Here is a 21,997-nt window from a genome sequence, read left to right on the forward strand (position 1 = left end):
GTAATAGAGCCTACCTACCTCATAGGGTTGTTGTCAAGATTAAATGGATAAATGTACATAAAGTATTTAGAATAGTACTTGGAAAATAATAATTCCTTATTATTAATAAAATGTTGATTGTTTTTATTGGAGTACCTGTGAATAAATGCACCCACACAGACACACACAAACACAAGCAAGCACAGAGCCACGGACCTTGGCGTGACTTTGGAAGTAGACACCCTCATGGGAACTAGTTCATTAACTTCTAAATGAAAGAGTTACACATTTGACTTGGTCTGTTCAACATTAGGGGTGTCAGCTAGCGAAATCTGCTGGGCATACCATTGAACGAGCCTTTCATCCAAGGTTACCGTGGTCACAATACACAGTTCCTTGCCTGAGAAGGGTCCGCATCACAGGGCTCTACTCACTGCACACGTGTCTGAGCTCTGCTTCTCTTTCCGTCTTCTCCGAGAAGTCTCCCCTGATTGGTCCAACCAGAAGAGCTGATTCTCTCTACTTGATTTCCTATATTTATAATTAGTGCAATTCACTTTACATCACTATTTACTATGTTATATTGTTTATTTACTTTTGGTCTTTTTGTGTGCATGTATATTTTTTTCCCAGGCAAGATTATAAACATTTGGGAACAGGGTTACTCACTTGTATTACTACGTTACTCACTTTTGTATACCCATAGTGCAGAACAAGGTGCCTTGTGTATAGAATATGTTCAATAAAGTCCTTTGGTTACACAACCACTTGTTACTAGCTTTTCCAATTCCCAACTACCCAGTACTTAACTATTGACCTAAATGGAGCTGACCCATTTCCATAAATGACCTTCATTGCTGTAAAATGTGTATCCAAACTGCCTCTCACTTACTTCTCCTTATTGTCAGCATTTTGCCTGGTAATATCTACATGGGGGCTTGTGTTAGATCTCTGGGGAAGGAAGGCCTGTAAATAGAAGACAGCAGGATTGGGATGTGTGGGACTATTTGGTGGTGAGTGGAACGGTCCGACCCCATTCAAAGTCAGATCACATGAAGTTTCCTGCAAGTGGAGACTGTGTCTTCTGTGTCTGAATTACCCACAACCTTGTAGAGTCTCAATAAGAAATCCTTGTCCCAATCATTAAAAAACCAAAAGTCTCTACGGTGCTAAGTTAGGGCTTAGATCATCATTTACTGATCAATTGATCAGCCAATTTTCTCCAAGTTAAACATCAGTACAGGCAAAAAAAAAAAAAAAAAAAAGCAATAACCTTTAAAAATCATCCACAACAGTGGCAGGACTTTGCATCTTATCACCCTAATTACACCAGCGCAGTAGATGCAACACAGAGTCTCATGTGATCATCGAAGATAAAGATGAAGATCTGAAGGACAAACAAGTGAGTCACTTTAATGGATTTGCTGCAGACAAGAGAAACCTGTAATTTCTCTTAGGCGTGCTTCCCGACCCATTGTGGAGTGAATCACAGCCTTGCACAAGCCTAGAAAGTGTGGGCAGCTTTTCAGTTCTCAGGCTGCCTTCTCACAACAGGCGGTCGGTTCTCACTGGGGCCTCCTGGACGTCCCTTTCAGAAATGGGGAAGGAGGACCACGGTCGCTGAAGGGGGGCTGTGGGAGGTGCCAGCGTGGGTGGGCGCACATGATGGGGGGGCATGATGCCGGGAGCTCAGAGCCGACCTTTGTGCTGGGAGATTCTCCACCTCTGGCTGCTAGATCTACTTCCTGGATGCTGTGAGTACGGGTCCCACGACACCTTTTTCCTAATGAAGAAAGGATTGTTTTTGCATATATATAAGAATGGGGAAAAGGAATGATTTATGATGGTGTTTTCTGGAGTGCTTGATTCTCCAGGAATCTTCTCTGATATTATTTAGAAATTGGCTAGCTCAAAGTTGGGGTAATTCCTAAGCCTCCTTTACATTTGTTTTTCTTTAAGAGTCATTTGTCAGGCTGTCATTGCTCACTCCTAGGAGTGAAAATGCAAAGCACCCTGACAGGCAAATAGACACACTGTCCCTGCATTGTCCCCTCACTTGATAAATTTCAATTCCCATCCTTTAGACTGAATGTAAAGCCGGATGTTTTCTGAAAAGCATTCTTTAGTAGTTTCTTCTTTTAGTGAGCCTGACAAGGCTTTCTTTATACTGACTTAAAAGAAAACATTTCCTCCAGTTACTGCTAAAACCCGTTTGCAAAGGCATCTCCCTCATTTTGAGGGACCAATAGTTTGTTGTCTGAAGGTCTGTGCTCCTTATACTCTGAGGACAATCGTGAGCTCTAAAATGTGTCATTAGGTGCTTTTTCCCCCATGTCAGCACTCCATGAGCTTTCTATATGGAGCAGGGCCATTGCTGGGACTCTCAATTTCTTTAAAATTGTATATGTATCAAGATAGTTGGTGAGATGTCTGGATGCCTCCAACTCTGAAATTATGTTTTTTGAGACCTATCAGATTTGGATCCAGCTTCCAATTCTTGGAAAAGACACTGAGCTACACCGAGATTGGCTGGAAGCCATGTAAAATAGCCAAGGATGAGACGTTTCTGATTCTAATGGAACTTTTATATTTTTCTTTCCCCCAAGGCTCTGTATAAAGCGCCTCATGCATGGCAAGGGAGAACCGCTAAGAGTGACTGAATAGGTTCTATTATTGAGGCCAAGAAACAAAGACAACTCGTTTAAGCCGTCTGATGCCACAGTCAGAGTTCTAATTACACTGCTGGAGTAGATAGAACACACAGTCATGGAATTAGGCTTAGAAGAACAAAACACACACGTGCACCCCAAAATGCCAGTTACCTCACTCTTAAGTTCCTTGCGCTCCACTTAACCTTCCTACATTGGTCGCTCTCATCGGGCAGTGGGATTGGCCCAGGAGTATGAGGTGAGCTGCCGCCTAGAAGGCTCGCACATGAGTAAGAACTGGCCCTCCCTCTCACCTTGTGGTGCAGCGGGGTGGAGAGGAACTCTTTGGGAAAGTGTTCACTTGGTGTACAAATATTGCTAGGCCACTCTCCTTAGGGCGTTTTGCATGAAGAGATTTGAGAGATCACACCTTCCGATGCATTCTTTCCTGACTGACTACGCTGATAGTTCCCGGCTGATCTTTTTTTATTTTCTTTGGGAGTCCTGATGCCAGGCCTCCCTCTGCATGTTCAGACGGGTGGGAAGTACTTAGGTCTGTGTGAGTCATCTCCTGCCATTCCATCTAGCATGTTTCTGAAATAAGCTCCAGTACCCAGACAGACTAATTGTTGTTTTGAATTCCAACTCATTCAGAAATTCAGCTCTACCTACGTAGAGGGAAGATAGGATAAATAGGAGATGGTGTTCAAGAATAGCTGAAGATGTATGGGTCTGTCCAGGGAAATAGTTTTATCAGTTCTGACTTGAGACAACTTTAGAAAAAAGACGCATAAATTGTCTTGCCACCCCCTTATGCCCATGCAGACATCTCTAGGCTAGCATGGCATTATTTCTTGCTTAACCTAGATGGGACCTCCCAATCCTTTTTTACATATGGCTCCAGGTAGTACAACAAAGAGGAGGTCCACAGTAGGCCTGACATTAGGGAGCATCTACTTAAATCACCAGGTTCCAAAATTATCCAGAGTTGCAAATATGCTCACCTGCCCCTCTAAGACAGAAAAGTTGTCTTATGATTTTACAGCAAGAACTTCAGATGCTGCCATCAGTCTCTGTAGGACCACTTCCCCGTTCGTTCACTCACCCAGCAGATGTTTCCTGAGAGTCTATTATCGCTTGCTGAGTGCCGAGGACAGAGAAACGTCAGGTGTTCACCTTCTGACTAATGACAACCTGATTTTATTTTATTTTTTGTCTATTCTACTAGGTGTGGCCTAATTTCTCTCAGCCTCTGAGGCTAAGAGCACTAATTCTTTTGCTCTGTTGACCCATTGTGATTAGGATCTAGGCAGTGTACTGATTACTACAGGTACTGATTACTGTAAATTCTCTGGGGAGGTAGGTCCTTAGAAACATTCCCTCTAGGACATGGGGTCTAGCTGCATTTTCCTTTCAGCCTCTGAGGCCAGCAAATGTTATTTTCTTTTTCTTTTTGTAATGACTATGTCAGTGCAGGAGCCTGACTTGCATTTGGCAGCCTAGAATTACTGTTCATTATTGTGTGAAAAACAAAGATGGATGGTAGTGAGTAATTCACACTTTTATAAAGATAAGAAAGAGGATGGTAGTGGAAAGGGGGAGGAGGCATTTGGGGCATGACTTCTACAGGCTGGAGAAGCTGCCATTCTAGCTGGCTTAGTTGCTTTTCTCTCTGAAATAAGTGATCTTGCAGGCACCTTGGGAACAAGATGTGGCACTGCCCTTACCAGGTGACTAGTACGGAAATTGGAGGGACTTCGTAAATGACAGATAGCTCTTTATGTACCTCATTGCCACAGATAGCCTCAGGCAAGAGTGGTTTTGCATCTTGTTTTCTCTTCCTCCTTTTAAATCTCCATTTCTGAATCTGTCCTCCTCTCCCCTTGTGTTCACCCCAAGCTTTAGTGTAAGCGACTTAAAGGGCTCCTATGGACGTATTAGCATAGGGACTGGCATTAGGGAGATGCCCCAAAAGTGCATGTGAAGCATGAATCTGGATACATTAATGTGTTTCCCTTCAAGATAACATATTGTCATGGAATGGCAGCCTTAAATTCCCCAAAGCATTTTTGATCATCAAGTGAATTTGGTAAAACCTGGGTGAAATAGTCTTTTTACTATAAGAATTCTCAGAACTTTCGGTATGCATGTGTGTATGTGTGTGTTGTCGGCGGTGACGATACACGTAATTTCCCAAACTGATTTGACCATGAAAACCCTTTACCTTTTAGGAGACCGGTGCTCCACAGAAACCCATTTTAGGACAGAAAGCTTTGGTCACATACAGCAGACACCAAACCTTATATCGTTGGCCTCGTAAAAGTACAGCAGGCAGATTTCCCAAATTCAAAGAAAATTTGTCAGTGTATACAAATGTCGGCAGGGTTAAATTTTTCTTCTATTTTCTTTAACTTTTGGTGCCTCCTACAAATGGTTGACAAACAAGTGGTGGAGATCTTCCCAACCAGGTGTTTTCCTGACACTATACTCAGGGGGTTTCTAAAGGTTGAAGATTTATGAAGACACAATCTGTTGATAAACTGAACACAAGCACAACCAGAAGCCATTTAACATATAAAGGTGATTAAGCACGATATACTTGCAACCACTCCGGATTCTCCAGGTAGGATAGGGTCTGGCAGTGGCTCTACCCACTCTTCTCTAGACATTGGAAAGTCCCTCAGACAGTCCCCGGTCAGGCCACAACTGAAAGCTGCTTCTGTCCACACTGCCCAGGTTTTGTTAATGTCCTTCTGGACAATCCACACTCCTCTCGTCACATTCAATTTAATGCAAGAGTTTGCATCCTTGCTCTTTTTCTCATTCTTTCAAGAGATAACCTACTACATATAGACATGTGCTAGGTACTGAAGAGGTCCTTTATTTGTATGTGCTGAAACTTTTTAGTTTGGAAGTCAGGAAAACTCCAAGTTCACTTTGATTAGTAAGTTCTTATCATTGCTAAGTCAAGAACATGTGCTTCCACCATTCAGGTCTATAAAATATCAACCACCGGGGATGAATGATGCTGCCAATGCTTGTTTTTTATATTTTAATTCTCCATTTTTAGAGTCTCTATGCTCTGCTCATTCTGTGCTTTGCAGAGGACTCTGGCTTCTGGCCTCAGCCACATCTGACTTTTGATGGGAAGGATTCCATTCGACTCTTCCTGGTGAGGAGAGAAACAACCCAATCCGGGCCAACCTGAAAACATCTATTTGACCCATCTCTGCCAATCAAACTGGAAAAAATAAGAATGCTATGACTCCTCTTGGGTAATGTCATTGAATATTCGCTCCTAACATTTGTAATAACTGAAGTAAATTTACCATCTAATTATCATCCCAAATGGTATGTAGGTTATATATACACCAGACTATAATAACATGAATGATCAAGTAGCAAAGCAATTAACCAAAACTCTCCAGCCCATTGTGCTCAGTTTAAAGCTTCTCTGTCTTATGATCATGCTTATGTTTTATATTAGATGTATATGTTTTGCTAGTACCATTTTTTTAGTTCATATGAATATATGAAATGTATCACTATTTCATAATGTTCCACCAAAAGCATAATGATCTACAGAAAATGCTATGGCTATTGGATTCTTTACTACCTGAACACTTTCTAACTGTAGGCAAAACTTTTATTTTGAAAACAATAAACAGTAAAAGTGGCCTTTCCCCTGAAGCCTCAGACAGCGGTGCTATTGTTTATAAACACCTCCCTTTGGTGCTCCTTCGCCCACTTCAGATCAGGTCCTCTAGGAGGAGAAGAATTGGGTTTACCCTCAGCATCAGACCTATTATTTGGTCCTAAATGTAGGTATCTTTTCTCTCTGATACATGTACCTTGGGAGGGAGATTTCAGTATAATTGTGAAGAATAGCAACGAGAAAGGATCAAAGTGAGCAAGTTAGTGAGAGAAGTGAACAATTTTCAACCTGATGATCAAAATAAATCTTATAGTCTATATCTCTGTTTTTCAAATTGCAGGTTACAATCCATTAGAGGCTTGCAAATTAAACTTAGTGGGTGGCAACCAGCATTTGAGAGAATGTCAAATAGAATAGAGTAGGATGCAAGATAAAAATATTGGACATATCAGAGTGTCTTGCTTTGTAGATAGCAAGGATAAGTATTTTTACATAATTTTTTAAAATATAGAAATTATGCATTGTTCATTTTTATGTATATGTATCTGGGTGTGTGTGTGTGTGTGTGTGTGTGTATATATATACACACACACACACACACACACACACCCTATATATGTCTGTACCTATGTAGTTATAATGTAAGGTCTGTTTCTAACTGTGTCATGGTCAAAAATATTTTAAAGCCATGGCTGTATATGTGAAACATATGGATAATTTTAAGACAATTTATATTGATTCTTCTGGTATTTTCTTTTGTGATTATCAGTTAAAAATCTATCCTAAACAATACTGATATGGCAAGCTGCTTAGTGTGCCCATCCAACAATTTATTGTCTACATGAGAACTTCTTTCCGCCCACACTGTGAGATCACGCATTCTGTACACATAATCCCCATACCTAGGCAAATCCATTACCACACTTTCTGTCATTCTGCCATGTTCCTTTTCCCCTGCTCAGACTTGCTCTACAAGATAGTGTTGTAAATCAAATTACCTACCTCCTGTTCACTGGTTAGAAACTTTAACTCAGGATTTGGAAGTATTCCTGTAAGTCTCTGTGGCTTGTCATCTTGGCTGAAGGCTCACTGGACTCATGAAAGTCCGTCTTATGCTTGACTCCATCTAGGAAGGGTCTGATGCCAGATCAATGAGTTTTGTCTGCTCCATGGACACAGACTGCCTTGTGAGCCTGGATGGATTAGAGTTAGTTAATCTCTACTAGAGCATAAGGGAATTTATGTTTGCTGATGGTTTAGTCTCTGCCTGGCCTTGTTCACTAGGTGCAATGTGCAGGTGATGTCTCTTCTCACTGTTGGACTGACTTGTCTGTGTTTCCCACTGAACATCCTTTATGGAAAAAGCATCTTTTATGTATGTTCCCCCAGAATCTTGTATAATTTCTGGCAAATAAGAGGCACTTGATAAATGTTGGTTGGTAGAATGAATGTTCATCTACTTCTTATGAAATGGATGCAAAAATAGGCTCAGTAAGGGTCAAATACTTCATCAACAGTAGAGATAAGATTAGAATCTAGCTCTTGTTAACTCTAAAATCCATGATATTTTCATTTTGCTGTATTTGCACATCCAAGAAAACCATTCTAAGGAACTTTGTTACCAATAAGTGGTCTGAATCACCTCCATCCTGTATGAAAGTATAATGGTTATAATCATGATGATGTTGATACATTTCAACTGTTATAATGATACTTTCTTAGAGATTTGGCTTTGAAAGGTAGAATTATCAAGAAAAAGGCAAGAAACAAAGGTATGGTAAAAAGAAAAGAGAATTATCTTCCCGTGCTTCTAGTTTCTCTGTACAGCAGTTCATCCATCTATAAGAGTGAGTCTTGGTGCTTGTTCCAATATCGTTCCAACAATACAGATAATTGTGTACATTAATTTCACTTTAAGTTACTTGTCTCCATGTGCCTAGAGAGATAGTGCTTTAGGACAGTTGTTCTTAACTGGGGGAGATTTTCTCTTCCAGGGCACATTTGGCAATGGCTGGAGACATTTTTGGCAGCCACAGCTAGGGAGTGGGGGTGTTACTGTCATCTATTGGGTAGAGCCCAGGGATGCTGATAAATATCCTACAATTCATAGGACAGTCACAAACAACAAAGAATTATCCAGCCCTAAATGTCAATAGCACCATCAGTGAGAGACCCTGCTACCGACATTAAGCATGGCTCTCCAGCTGGGCCATCTGGGTTGAACTCTTGGCTCCACCACTTTATATCTGAGTGACCTTGGGCTCATAGCTGCTCAGTTCTTTGTGCCTTAGTTTCCCCATTGATAAATTGAAGTTAGTCATGGTATCTTACATCACAGGATTAAACGAGTTTATGAAAAGAAAGTGCTTAGAACAGTTACTGGCAAGTAGAAGTTCTTGATAAATGTTACTGTTAAAGAAACTTGTGGATTAGATACTAAGGAATGATGTTCTGGTGAAGATACATATTTCCTGATATTTCCATCATTCCTGTCTTCTTCTATAGAAAGGTCAACCGTAAAGAGAAATTATTTGCTTTTTTTTTTACATTTTAGCTGACTTAAAAAATAAATACTGGTGTCCTTGCCTGGGGCAGGTTGATTTGTGTGACTATTTCAGAGCACCCAGTGGATTCACTAAGTGGCTGGTTAGCCTGCTAAGTCCTGTGTTATTTGGATGAAGTTATCACCTTCGGCTGGATCTACCTTCTTTCTCTATTGCAGGTGAAGATCCTGTGTGAAAATGAAGTCCCAGGCAACCATGATTTGCTGTTTAATGTTATTTCTGGCCACAGACTCTTCCCACTATAGATCCAAGATTCACATAAAAGTAAGTTTGATCCATTCCTATGTGGTCCCAGGAGAAACTCCTCAGTTCCCCCAGATGGCTAGATTTCTGATAAATTTTCAAATGATTATAACCTTGCTCTTGCTGATAGTAACTTTCTAAAGAAGGGAACAAAGAAAATTTGAAAGGTGGCAGGGCCTTTCCTGGGGAGAACAGTACAGTAGAATAATCACTTTGCAAGCCACAGAGAATGTAGACAGGCAGCTATTGAGAGAAGAAAGTAGTACTAGCCTGGCACTTGAACAATTTAGGTTCAGATGTTAACTTTACTTGTCACCAGTTGCACAAGTTGTCTCACTTTTCTGAGTCTTACTTTTCTAATAGATAACAGGAAGTTTCTAAAAGATAATATTTACAGTCCTTTATAGGCATAAAAGATTTGTGATCCTACTACTACGACCTAGTGATTATTCTTAGTATCTGTTCATTTCTTCCTTCTGAGGATATGTAGTATCAGGTGGGACACATTAGCTCCATTTCATCCTTACAGCTAATACAGTCAGAGAATAGCTCAGTGGTTTAATTGTCATCCCTGTGTTCTCCTTGGATACTTACACTTCCCAAAGATGTACCAAATCCAACTTTACTTTCAGAGCCCAAGTGGCCACCATTGAGGTTCTGTCCTTCATTGGAGGGCAGCATGTTCTCTGTGCTCTCATCCATGTTTTCTTCAACAAGTTCCTGTAATACCAGCACATGGATCTGCTGCAGTTTTCTTCATAGTCACATGGAGTCTGTAAGTTGAGATGAGGGAAGAGAGTCCCACGGTAAAGAGGACCTTTGGGAATTTATGTTTTTCAGGTTGGAGATAAATTTCGTAATTCTGAAGGGAAACCCAAGACTGGAAGGATACAAGGTATGTGGTGACGGAACTGTCTTCACCCATTTGGAGGCAGGGCAGAGTAAAGGAAGGGCACTGATGTGGCAAGCATGACCCCAGACCACAGGTTTTCCAACTGAATAACAATCTCTAAGAAGTCTTCCATGTGTACCAGCATTGATAGATTTTCTTACAATTATCCCATCATCAAGGACACAGTCAATGAAGCCAGTTGGCAAATATTCACATGTGCTTTAGCATAGTAGGCAAGTGTCCATTTTCAAACTCAAAGTGGAAATCTGTTCAAACTAATGAGCTAACAGGAGGCAGAAAAGGAAAGAGGACAAGAATCACTTATTCCTTTATTCAGCGTATTTTTGGATTGCTTAAATGTATGCAACACTCTGGTGCTGAGAGGTCAATGAAAGCAATGTAGGATGGGTATCATGGTGATGAGACTGGTTGGTCTCGAGAATTGAGAAGTAAATGAAGAAGGTAATTATTAGTAGTAATAATCACATGGCTCTCACCCAAATAGTAGGGATAACTGGCTTCTGCACAGTCTGGCCAGGTATATCTTTGGTGGCAAATATATTTCTATATAGATGTTGAATTTAGAAGGGAGAGTGGAGAGAAAAGTAGCTAACATTTATTGGGCATTTATGACAACACAGATCTAAGTGTTGTACAAGGTGCTGTCTCATTCAATATTTGTAACAACACTGTGGCATCACCTCCAAACTATATGGATGAAGAAATGGGGAACTACTCTGGTTCATTCACCTGCAGAAATTTATATACTTGGTAGATGTCAAGGAAAGATGCAAACCCCCTTGTTTCCTCTCCCAGTAAATGGCATCATCCACAGAGCTCTCCACGCCATAAACATGGGTGTATTCCTTGACTCTCAGACAATTAGTCACCTCATTATACTGATTTCAACACCCTAATCACTCTCAGCATCTTCACCTACTTCTCATTGTCCTGCCTCTATCGTAAGGCAATTCTTCCTGAGAATGCTTCAACAGCCTCATTTTTGGACTACCTGTCTCAAGTCAATCCACTCTCACCCATGGGCTAAATTTGGCCTGTCACTAGTTTTTGTAAATAAAGTTTTATTGAAACACAGCCATGCCCATTCATTTACATATTGTCTTTGGCTACTTTCACACTGCAAAGACAGAGTTGAGTAGTTGCCATGGAGACCTATGTGGGCTGTAAAGCTGAAAATATTTATCCTCTGTCTAGGGTTGCCATATTTAGCAAATAGCAAACAATAATGTAGAATGCCTGGTTAAATTTGAATTTTAGATAAACAATGAATAATATTGCATGAGTCATACGTATATTAAAAATTATTTGTCATTTATCTGGGCATTTACAGTTGACCCTTATTATTTGCTGATTCTGAATTTGGAAATTTGCCCATTCATTGAAACTTTCTGTAATCTTTAAATCAATACTCACAGTGCTTTTCTGGTCATTCACAGACAAGCACAGAAAAATGAAATTTCCTGATGCACACATTCCCAGCTGAGGCTGGACACGGTGATGTTCTGCTTTCTTGTTCCAGCTTTCATACTATACACAAGTGTCCTTTCCCAGTCTACGTAGTGCCACATCTTTTTTTGGCAGTTTTTTTGCTTTATGTTGGTGATTTTGCTATTTAAAATGGCCCCAAAATGGTGCTGAAGTGCTGTCCAGTGCTCCTAAACCAAAGAAGGCTGTGATGTTCTCTATGGAGAAAATATGTGTTAGATAAGCTTTATTCAGGCATGAGTTATAGTGCTATAGTCCATGAGTTCAATGTTAATGAATCAACAATCTATGTTAAATAAGGTGTCTTTAAGTATTAAAATAGAAACACACTTAAAACAAGGTCATATACTGATTAATTGAAGAAAATGTTGTGAGCAGAAGCTCACAGGAATCTAACCGTATATCACTGTAGGAGCAATGGTTCAATGTTGCTAACTTGGTGTTCATGGTGAATTTATAGAACATAACTCCTGTAAATAATGAGAATCAACTATATCTGAAAATAAATAAACATTTTAACTGGGCTTCCTGGATTTTATCTGGCAACTTCACTTATGTGGTCTTTTACGGAAAAATTTACTGACTCCCACTCTATGCTATTGCCTATTTTCTTTCAAAAACAAATTCAGTCATGTTTTCTGGTAATTCCCATATTAGCACAGCATTCAAGCCCCTTCATGACTTAAGCTCTGCTTTCCTTCCCACCCTTATCTCTTGCCATTCTCCTGACTCAGGCTCTCTGAACTAGCTTTTCTGAATGACCTGCAATTCCCCCTTCCATGTGCTGTTTACTCTGCCTGGAAACCAGTTTCATGGTCCACTTGGCAGCTCTTACTCAGTGCTGTGCACCCAGTTCAATGTCACTTTCTTCAGGAAGCAATCTGAAAATCCCCAGAATGAATTAGACGCACACTTCAGAGCGTAGAAATGCTAATCAGGCTTGCTCTTGCTCTCTTTTATTCTTTACAGAAAAATGCCAGGGACCTTGCGTCTCTTCTTCCAACTGCAGCCAACCCTGTGCTAAGCACTTTCGTGGAGAAATAGGATTTACATGTAACAAAAAACAGTGGCAAAAATCAACTGAAACATGTACAAGCCTTTCTGTGGAAACACTCTTCAAGGTGATGCATTTGGAAATTATTGGCAGCAGGAGCCACCCCTCCAGGAGGTAGCAGAGGCATTTTTAATGTGATCTGTTCAGCATGATAAGTCTCAGACTTAGATTTAGGAAAATCTACAGAGCAGGTTAAATTTGTTTCTTGTCCTTCCTTCCTTACCCAAACTCTCAGGTACTTTCCCCGCTACTCCCCACTCTCTCTATTTCTCCCTCTAAAAATCTTTTCTCAAGGTAAAAAAAAAAAAAAAAAAAAAAAAGATCTGAAACTCGTTTACATTATGGTGTAAATGGCTGCTTTAGCAGTTAAGTTTTATCTTTAAAGGTGGATTTATATGCATCTTGTGCTAATCAATTAATTTAACTAAACGCATCTAGAATCAAATTTATTTTGATATCTCTTTTCCATACTTTCAACCACTTGACCAAAAGAAAGCAGAGATGCATGATTGATCTAGAGTGAATAGAAATAGAATGAATACAACGCATTCCAGTTAAAATTGAAATCTCCTCTTTCATATCCTTCCACTTAGCAATCATTTCCTTCTATTGCCTCTCCAATTTCATTAAAGCACATGGATCTCTGCATTTCCTATAATTTTGACAGTGATTTTACAAAGGGATTGCAGGTGCAATTGCTGTCATTTATGACAACCCAAAATAAGTGACTGAGGCAAAGATCTCAATTCATGGAGGCTTGTTAAGCCAAAGTTTGAGGATGCACCCAGGAAAAACACAAGCCATAGGTGCATCTGTGACTGTTTTTTCTGAAGAGGAATCTTGGAACTCAGTATTTAAGGAGAGAGGGCATACAGAAAGAAAAAGGAGGAGAGGGGTGGGCAGTGAAGCAAACGGTTACGGTCTTATGAGACTTTAGTTAATGCCCAGGAGACCTACATTTTACATAAGATAGGATGAATGTTTGAAGGGAAAAAGAGAGTAAAGGAAGAATCAATTATGTAGATGTCCCTGAGTAGCTGGAAGAATGATTAATCTTGTCTTGTTTCTGTTCTGCACCTGGGAAGATAAACTTGCAATCAACATTATTAGTGTGGAATCTTTGTTCTAGGAGCTAGACTTAGCCTACAGAACCAAAGTTACAATTTGCATGTTCTTGTTTAATGGAGGCCAACAAAGAATTTCCTTATGATTTGTGGGGGTAATTCTAGTAAATGCTAGTGCATAATGTTATTATAAGAACAGCTATTCATTTGGAAGGGAGTGTTGCAATGACAGCCTCCAGGCTTGACCTGCCCTTTTGCATAGCAGTTGAGACTTTTTATTTTCCTTTATACTTAGCATAGGTAATCAGGAAGAAGTCCTTGCAACACGGTGGCATTCAAAAGTGAATTAAAAGAAATAAATTATTGCTTTGCCTTATTCAAAGTCACATTCTGAGGGATTGTAGGTACAAGTATCAGGAAGTGAGAAAATAATCTCTCCTAATTAGTAAACTCAACTTTTTGAAATTGCAATTCCTTAGCATTCTGTTTGCTCTGCCAACTCCCAAAACCCACTCTCCCCGAAATTCCATGTAGCTTTTCGTTCCCTACATTTCTGTAGAAAATTGTCACTATAATGCCCTAGTTAAAATCACTGTCCTAAAAGAAAATTCCACTAGAAAAGGTCAATATCCTGATCTTTGTGGGAATTTTGGTGGAATCCCTGCCCATTTGTGACCACTACTTATCCTCCCCATTGAAACCACTTTTTAGGACCACTTGCTTCTCCATTTGTCTTCCCCATGTGGATTGTTTGTGCCTTTAGTTCCTTTGGTGTGATGCGTGGTAGATACCTAATGATTTTGAATGAAACTTTTTTTTTTTTTTTAACAGAACTCAAATCATGAATCTAGCCTTTCTGTAGCATCAGCATGGATACCTCTGCACCTTCTTGACTTTCGATCTCCAGATCCCATTGAGAGTGTAGCTCAAGGAATCCGCAAACACTGCCCCATTGATTATGCCTGCATAATTGATGTTGTGAAATCATCAGAACCCACATCTGGAAATATTGCATTTATAGTGCAGTTATTAAAAAATATTTCTACAGACTTGTCTGATAATGTGACCCAAGAAAAAATGAAGGTATTCTTTGTTCATTTCATTAAAAACTGATAATGTTTTATCTCAAAATCTTGCATTCAGAATAACTATAATGCAACTACAGCAACTGTAACAACAACAGCAGGCATTTGACTTCAATTTTGGTTATTGATTCATTCTAGTTTATAAACATTTTCAAGAAGTTAGAACATTTTTAATACATATTTTTTTACATACTTAATATTTTCAAAAAAACATCACATGGTGATGGCCGCGAGCAAGACTGAGTCTACAATAGTGTTACCAAAATTATGTTCTGTGGAACACAACTGTTGTGAAAAATGTTAATGGAGGTTCCATTTTTTAAAGGAAGGTATGTGTAGGACAACAGTTGTCTAAGTTACAAAGTTAAGCCAGTTTCCTTATGGCGGAACTTTTCAGAGACTTTAATGTCCTAATGAACTTTGGAACTCTTTATAAGAGGAGGGGGATATTGGGATACGGTATGCAGTCTTTCTCAAACTTAGATTACCATAGAATCTACCCTCACTCCCCTCCATCAAATAGTCATTCATGTCGCATGGGAAACTTGGGCTGGACATGCTGCAGTTTGGAGATGCTGCTCTGGGTGCAATAATAGAGCAGTAAAACTTGAGTGTGGTACTTTTTTTTTGTTTTTTTGCATTCTTCTACTTTTCTTCCCTCTGTGCAGCCTTAGTCATGTGGGATTCTGTTAATAATACACAGGGAGTTTGAAGAGAAATATGTCAAATAAGATCAGATAATTTGATCTTCAGAAATTTCAGATTTTAGCAATTGACTTTGTACAATAATGTGCAAATGCTGAGGATAATATCCACTTTTCTCCATTGCAGAGCTATAGCGAAGTGGCCAACCACATCCTTGACACAGCAGCCATCTCAAACTGGGCTTTCATCCCTGACAAAAACGCCGGCTCTGATTTGTTGCAGTCAGTGAATTTGTTTGCCAGGCAACTCCGCATTCACAATGAGTCTGAGAACATCGTGGATGAACTCTTCATTCAAACAAAAGGTTTTCACCTCAACCACAATACCTCGGAGAAAAGTTTCAGTTTCTCCATGAGCACGAAGAATGCAACAGAAGGTATCTTAGCAATGGTAGAAATTCCCAGGCAAGAGCTGTGGAAACTGCGGCTGAATGCATCTCAAGCCATTGGCATAGCTTTCCCAACCTTGGGGGCCATTCTGAAAGAGGCCCACTTGCAAAATGTGAGTCTTCCCAGACCCATAAATGGTCTGGTCCTATCAGTGGCTTTACCCGAAAGATTGAAAGAAATCGTACTTACCTTTGAAAAGATCAATAAATCCCGCAACGCCAGGGCCCAGTGTGTTGGCTGGCACTCCAGGAAAAGGAGGTGGGATGAGAGAGCATGTGACACAACGCTGGATGTTAAGAACAAAGTGAAATGCCGCTGTAACTACACCAATCTGGTGATGTCTTTTTCTATTCTAATGTCCCCCAAATCTGTGACGGACAAAATCCTGGACTATATCACCTGCATTGGGCTCAGCGTCTCGATCCTTAGCTTGGTTCTTTGCCTGCTTATTGAGGCCACAGTGTGGTCCCGGGTGGTTATGACAGAGATATCATACATGCGTCATGTGTGCATCGTGAACATAGCGGTGTCACTCCTGACCGCTAACGTGTGGTTCATCATAGGCTCTAACTTTCACGTAAAGGCTCAGGATTACAACTGGTGTGTTGCAGTGACATTTTTCAGCCACTTTTTTTACCTCTCTCTGTTTTTCTGGATGCTCTTCAAAGCACTGCTCATCATTTATGGAATACTGGTCATTTTCCATAGGATGATGAAGTCCCGAATGATGGTCATTGGCTTTGCCACTGGCTACGGGTGCCCGTTGGTCATTGCTGTCACCACAGTTGCTATCACAGAGCCAGAGAAAGGCTACGTGAGACCTGATGCCTGTTGGCTTAACTGGGACAATACCAAAGCCCTTTTAGCTTTTACCATCCCAGCCTTGGCCATTGTGGCTGTGAATCTCATTGTAGTTTTAGTTGTTGCTGTCAACACTCAGAGGCCCTCTATTGGCAGTTCCAAGTCTCAGGATGTGGCCATTATTATGAGGATCAGCAAAAATGTGGCCATCCTCACCCCGTTGCTGGGACTGACCTGGGGTTTTGGAATAGCCACTCTCGTAGAAGGCACTTCTTGGACGTTCCATATAATCTTTGCCGTGCTCAATGCTTTCCAGGTAAGTCCCAAGAGGGGGACTTTTCTGTGTTATTCTGGCTAGATAACAGAAAATGGCTATGATGTAAAACTATAGAACACAAAATGTTCTTTCCGTTTCCTTCCATATCTTAGGGCTATTTGGCTGTATCATCTCTTACCTTATTGATTATCAAGTGGGATTTAGCTTATCGGGCTGGTTGGGCAGGAATCTCCCTCCTTCTTTCTTCACTGATCTACCTGTATCCCTACTAAAGTTTCAATGTTGGAAGAAGTTAACCTTCACTTAAGGAGTACTGCTCTTTGGTCAGGGATGTGTGAGGCTACACTGATGTGGCTCAAAACAAACGTAATTTTTATCCTCTCTCCAGCATTTTTGGAACTCAGTGAAATAACAGCAATTTCCCATAGTCTGAAGAGGTGGCCATTGCCATTCACTTTAGGTGTTAACCAGACAAGAGTTCTCACACCTCTTCCCACTATTCCCTGTGAAATAAATGTAAGTTGTTATTCATAGAAATAGATTTTGCCATATGTAACCTGATCTTGGGATTGTCACTTTTTTCTGTGCCTTAACCTGCTCATCTGTAAAATAGAGACATGGATCTAGAATGATCTCTGTTGTCTTTTCCCACTGTAACAGACTTGACTTGGCAAGATTGTCCCTCTAAAAGTTGTTTTACTCCCTTGTGGCTACTAAGCTTGCACTTTTTGGAAACTATCATTAGCTTGACGACTTTCCATACCTATGAGTAACAGAAAAATTTAGTGAGTCCATATTCTTAATTATGCCTTTAATCAGGAGTTGGCAACTGTGGCCTGCTGCCTGTTTTTGTAAATAGGGTTCTGTTGGAACACAGCCATGCTCATTTGTTTACATTTTTCCTTTGACTGCTTTTGAGCTACAATGGCAAATTTGAGTAGTTGCAACAGTGACTGTATGACCCACAAAGCCAAAAATATTTGCTATTTGGTCCTTTGTAGAAAAAATTTTCCAACTATTGCTTTAAATAATATAAATATAACCACTTAATAAAGCAGCAGAGTATTCCTTTTAACATGCCACTATTAGTCTGTTAAAAAGCATGATGCAAAATATAAAATAGACTTTAAAGAAATGCTACCACAGATCAATTCAACATGTCTTCTCATAATTCTTTAATAACTATAGAGCACATTTATTTCACTCTGCCTGCTGAATTTCTTTAAAGAGAAACCTTTGACTAACGCGTCTTTTTTTTTTTTTTAACCAAAGCCCTGGGACTTTTGATAAATTTCCCCACTCTTGAAGTTACTCTGGTAACTAATAATCTCAACCTCTTTCTTGTAATACTTTGCAACTTAAACCCCAGAAATTTTTGCTCTGTGTTTCTTTTTCAGATCATTTGTGTTTCTTTTTTCTTTATAGAAAGAAAAGTACCCAAGCACATTTAGTTATATATAATCTTTCTCTTTCAGCAAGTTTTTCCTGTGATTTACTTTAAAATTTTTTAGTCATCTGATTAATGTTTCTTCAGCATAAAACTTTCCTTAGATAGTGAAGAGACCCTGGCCTCACAAGTCTCTGTAGATTTCTCTTTCTTTTATGCAAAAACTTCTTCCACCAGCTTAGAGGTCCTGGTTCTCTATTTACTGACTCCTAATTCCAACTCAAAGTAGACTAGCATACAAGTTTCATTCTCTTAAGACACCTTCCACAATTGTGATTTTGAATTAAAAGATTCCATGTCACATGTGTAACTGTCATTATGAGTTAGAACAACTGTCTCAATAGTTGGGAAGAAAGTGAAAGGATTTATTAAAGTTGAAAACTTTATCCTACATCTTTAGCCATTCAATAAATGTCAGTAGCCCTCATGCACACTCCCCTGAGGGTGATCCTCTTCCAAGGGTGGAGGTAGGCTCAAAGGAAATACCATCAATGCACTTTTATTGGTGCCAGTAGAAACCGAAGTTCCTAATGTCCAATAACTGCCCTAGAAGGTATCTTGAAGAGTTGTATTAAAATCATAGCTGGGATATTGTTTGAAAAACTGTCCCTCATGATTCTGTTTGACTTTTGCCACAGGGTTTTTTCATCTTGCTGTTTGGAACCATTTCAGATCACAAGGTAATTTGAATTTGTTTCCCTTATTGTAGAGGGTTTCCCCGTAGCTGAGGGAAGCAGTTTTGATCAGAGAGCACAGTCCAGGGGAGTTGCATTTGTGAGCATGGTTCAGGGAATCAACTGGGAAGAGGAAAAAAAAGAACTATACTCTCTCCTTTCTTGATCTTTGTCAAGTCAACAGGTGGCTGTGTGCAAGCATTGCTGATGAAAGAAACAGAAACCATGACTGCAATTTTAATCTTAATCCTAAATCTAGTTATAACCACACCTCAGCTTTTACTCAAGTAGTATTTCTTGCCAGGCACTATGCTAAGCCATTTGATGTTGCTTCTACCAGGGTTTCTGGTCTCAAAAATTCAGAACACAAATCTGAGTCTTGGTGATTTTATTTCTTCTGACATCTGTGAGGGGCTTCTCACTGTCCTTGTTTCTTTAGATAAGAGATGCTTTGAAGATGAGGATGTCTTCACTAAAGGGGAAATCGAGGGCAGCAGAGGTAAGCCTCCCCCTGTTCGTCTCAACACAGGAGGGTCAATGTCATCGGTTATGCAGAGACAAATAGCGTATGGAGCTTAGTACTCAGGATTTGTTAGCAAAGAGAATCAACAGGGCATACTTCATTCATTCGTTTTCCCACTCAGTAAATTTGGAGTATCCTGCTAAAACTGAAGGTCAGCAGAATATGCCTTTCAAGAGAATTTTCCACATTGAATGTGTTTCAGCTAGACATTCGAACCCATTGAGAAGGTACCACATGAACACAGGACCACAGATTCATAAAAGAGCTGGGAAATGAGAGATGAGTAAGAAATGAGATTCTAGTCTAACCCACTCATTTTACAGGTAAGGAAATCAGGCCCGAATACATATGGGATGTGCAGAATCACAACTAGGGCCAACTGGCATCGAAATATCTTTCCATATTCCTTGTTCAGGACTCTCTCAAGTCAACCGCATTCCCTTGGATTAGAGTATGTAGGTACCTATAGGTCTTGAAGATTTTGGACCTGGCTGTCTCCTAAGGCACCAAGTAAAATTGCCAACATTGCTATATGAATTAGAAGCTGTTTGTTCAACCAACAGATTCTCATTAAAGATACTTCCTTAAAAAGAAACAAACAACTTTCTGGATACATTGAGAACTATCATTTATGGTTAGCCAGCATTGAGGGTGACTTTTAGTACCATAGCTTATCAAATCTAAGATAGGCATTTTCTTCACCTTTAAACATTACTGAAATTGGAATGTATCTTACAATCAATAGCATGTCATGGTTTAATTGGCAAATTTTATTTTTTAGCAGAACATAAAAGTAACGATGTAGCTTACACTGTTAGATTCAGTGAAATTCGATAATTAACTTCTGTGTAGCTGTGTCAACTTCTCTTCATGTCCTCATTTTTACATGTTTATCTCTAGGCAGACATATCATAAATATAAATGTATATACCTTTTTGTCAGTATTACTACTCTTTATCACCATTGTTACTTTTTTCTCCACTTAGAATGCATCATTAAGCCCAACCAGTGGATCTAAAGTAATGAATCGTTGAGGATGAAATGTGAGTATTAAAAACTCAAGGAGAAGCTTCACTTGCAAGTTGTACCAAGCCGCTCAATATTCCTTGTGAACACACTATTGCCTGCTGCATGATGCTGGAAGGACGTGGGAGGGTAAGAGGGGAACAGCTCTTTCAGAGAATGGAAACTTCTTTATTGCTCAGCACATAACTGAAAATATGTACATTTTCTTGAAAACCTATGTCATCTCAGTTTACATTAAGCACACTTTTATTTTTTTGTCCTCAGTGAGAGCATATTGTCATCACACCTGTACTGACACAGGATACACCCTTGTTGTCTACACTGGCCACATACCTTAATTTCAGCCTGTCAGTGAGTGGTGACACTTATAATGGCCCCATTGTTGAGAAGGAAGACTTGATTGATTGAAATCACAAAGCAACAGGCCCATCTCTTCCTAATGAAGTGGAGCCCACAATCATTCCTAAGGGGGTGTGGGTGAGGTTATGGCAAATTAGCTGCCTACTCACAGCCAGCCCTTGAGACTTATACACTTCTACACAGGTGAAACCAGAGGGAAACAAATATTAGGCAGCCACGAAGGGGAGAGTAAGTCACAGAATGGCAGCCAGGAGCTTGAGAGGTGATAGGGGAAGGTGGGCAGGGATGATCGGCTTTGGCAGTGGAGAGCTTCATGGCCTTTCTGCATGGATGGAGATGAATCTCAGGCTTTTTAAATCACCAGTTGGCAGCAGCCACACCCTTTTTTACATTCCTTCCTTTTCTGGGCCATGGTCCATACACTGAGCAATGCAGCAAAGCAAGGGTTTGAATCTCATGGAACCGAAGACACTCTGAATTTGAAGAACCCTCAAGGGACCTCCATGTTACAGATCCTACACTCTGCGGGACAGTGGCACATGCCCCAGGGAGAGTGAGAGAGTAAAAGGGCTCTGTCATATACCTTGATTGGCACGTGTGAAGTGCTGGGGAAACAGGAGAATGAAGGCATATTATCCTTAATCAATTGTCCTCACATTTGGATTTTTATAGGACAACTTTAAAAAAAGTCAACTTCCGGCCAGGCGCGGTGGCTCACGCCTGTAATCCTAGCACTCTGGGAGGCCGAGGTGGGCGGATCGTTTGAGCTCAGGAGTTCGAGACCAGCCTGAGCAAGAGCGAGACCCCATCTCTACTAAAAATAGAAAGAAATTATATGGACAGCTAAAAATATATATAGAAAAAATTAGCCGGGCATGGTGGTGCATGCCTGTAGTCCCAGCTACTCGGGAGGCTGAGGCAGGAGGATCGCTTGAGCTCAGGAGTTTGAGGTTGCTGTGAGCTAGGCTGACGCCACGGCACTCACTCTAGCCTGGGCAACAGAGTGAGACTCTGTCTCAAAAAAAAAAAAAAAAAGTCAACTTCCCAATCTCTTCCCATTTCCTAGTCTGTGAGGTTCATCCATGATGGAACATTCCTATAACAT

At 40.2% G+C, this 21,997-nt stretch overlaps 1 protein-coding gene across 1 annotated transcript; it reads left to right on the top strand.

Moving 5' to 3' along the window:
• The first annotated feature begins 9,023 nt into the window (after nucleotides 1-9,023).
• On the top strand, nucleotides 9,024-20,540 carry LOC138395664 (adhesion G protein-coupled receptor F4). The gene is made up of 8 exons (XM_069488514.1): nucleotides 9,024-9,110; nucleotides 9,930-9,984; nucleotides 12,457-12,608; nucleotides 14,437-14,688; nucleotides 15,522-16,901; nucleotides 18,948-18,989; nucleotides 19,423-19,482; nucleotides 20,493-20,540. Exons 1-8 carry the CDS (start codon nucleotides 9,024-9,026, stop codon nucleotides 20,538-20,540), a joined length of 2,076 nt encoding a protein of 691 aa, XP_069344615.1.
• The last annotated feature ends 1,457 nt before the right edge of the window (nucleotides 20,541-21,997 follow it).

Source organism: Eulemur rufifrons, chromosome 15, assembly GCF_041146395.1.
Source record: "Eulemur rufifrons isolate Redbay chromosome 15, OSU_ERuf_1, whole genome shotgun sequence".
NCBI lineage: Eukaryota > Metazoa > Chordata > Mammalia > Primates > Lemuridae > Eulemur > Eulemur rufifrons.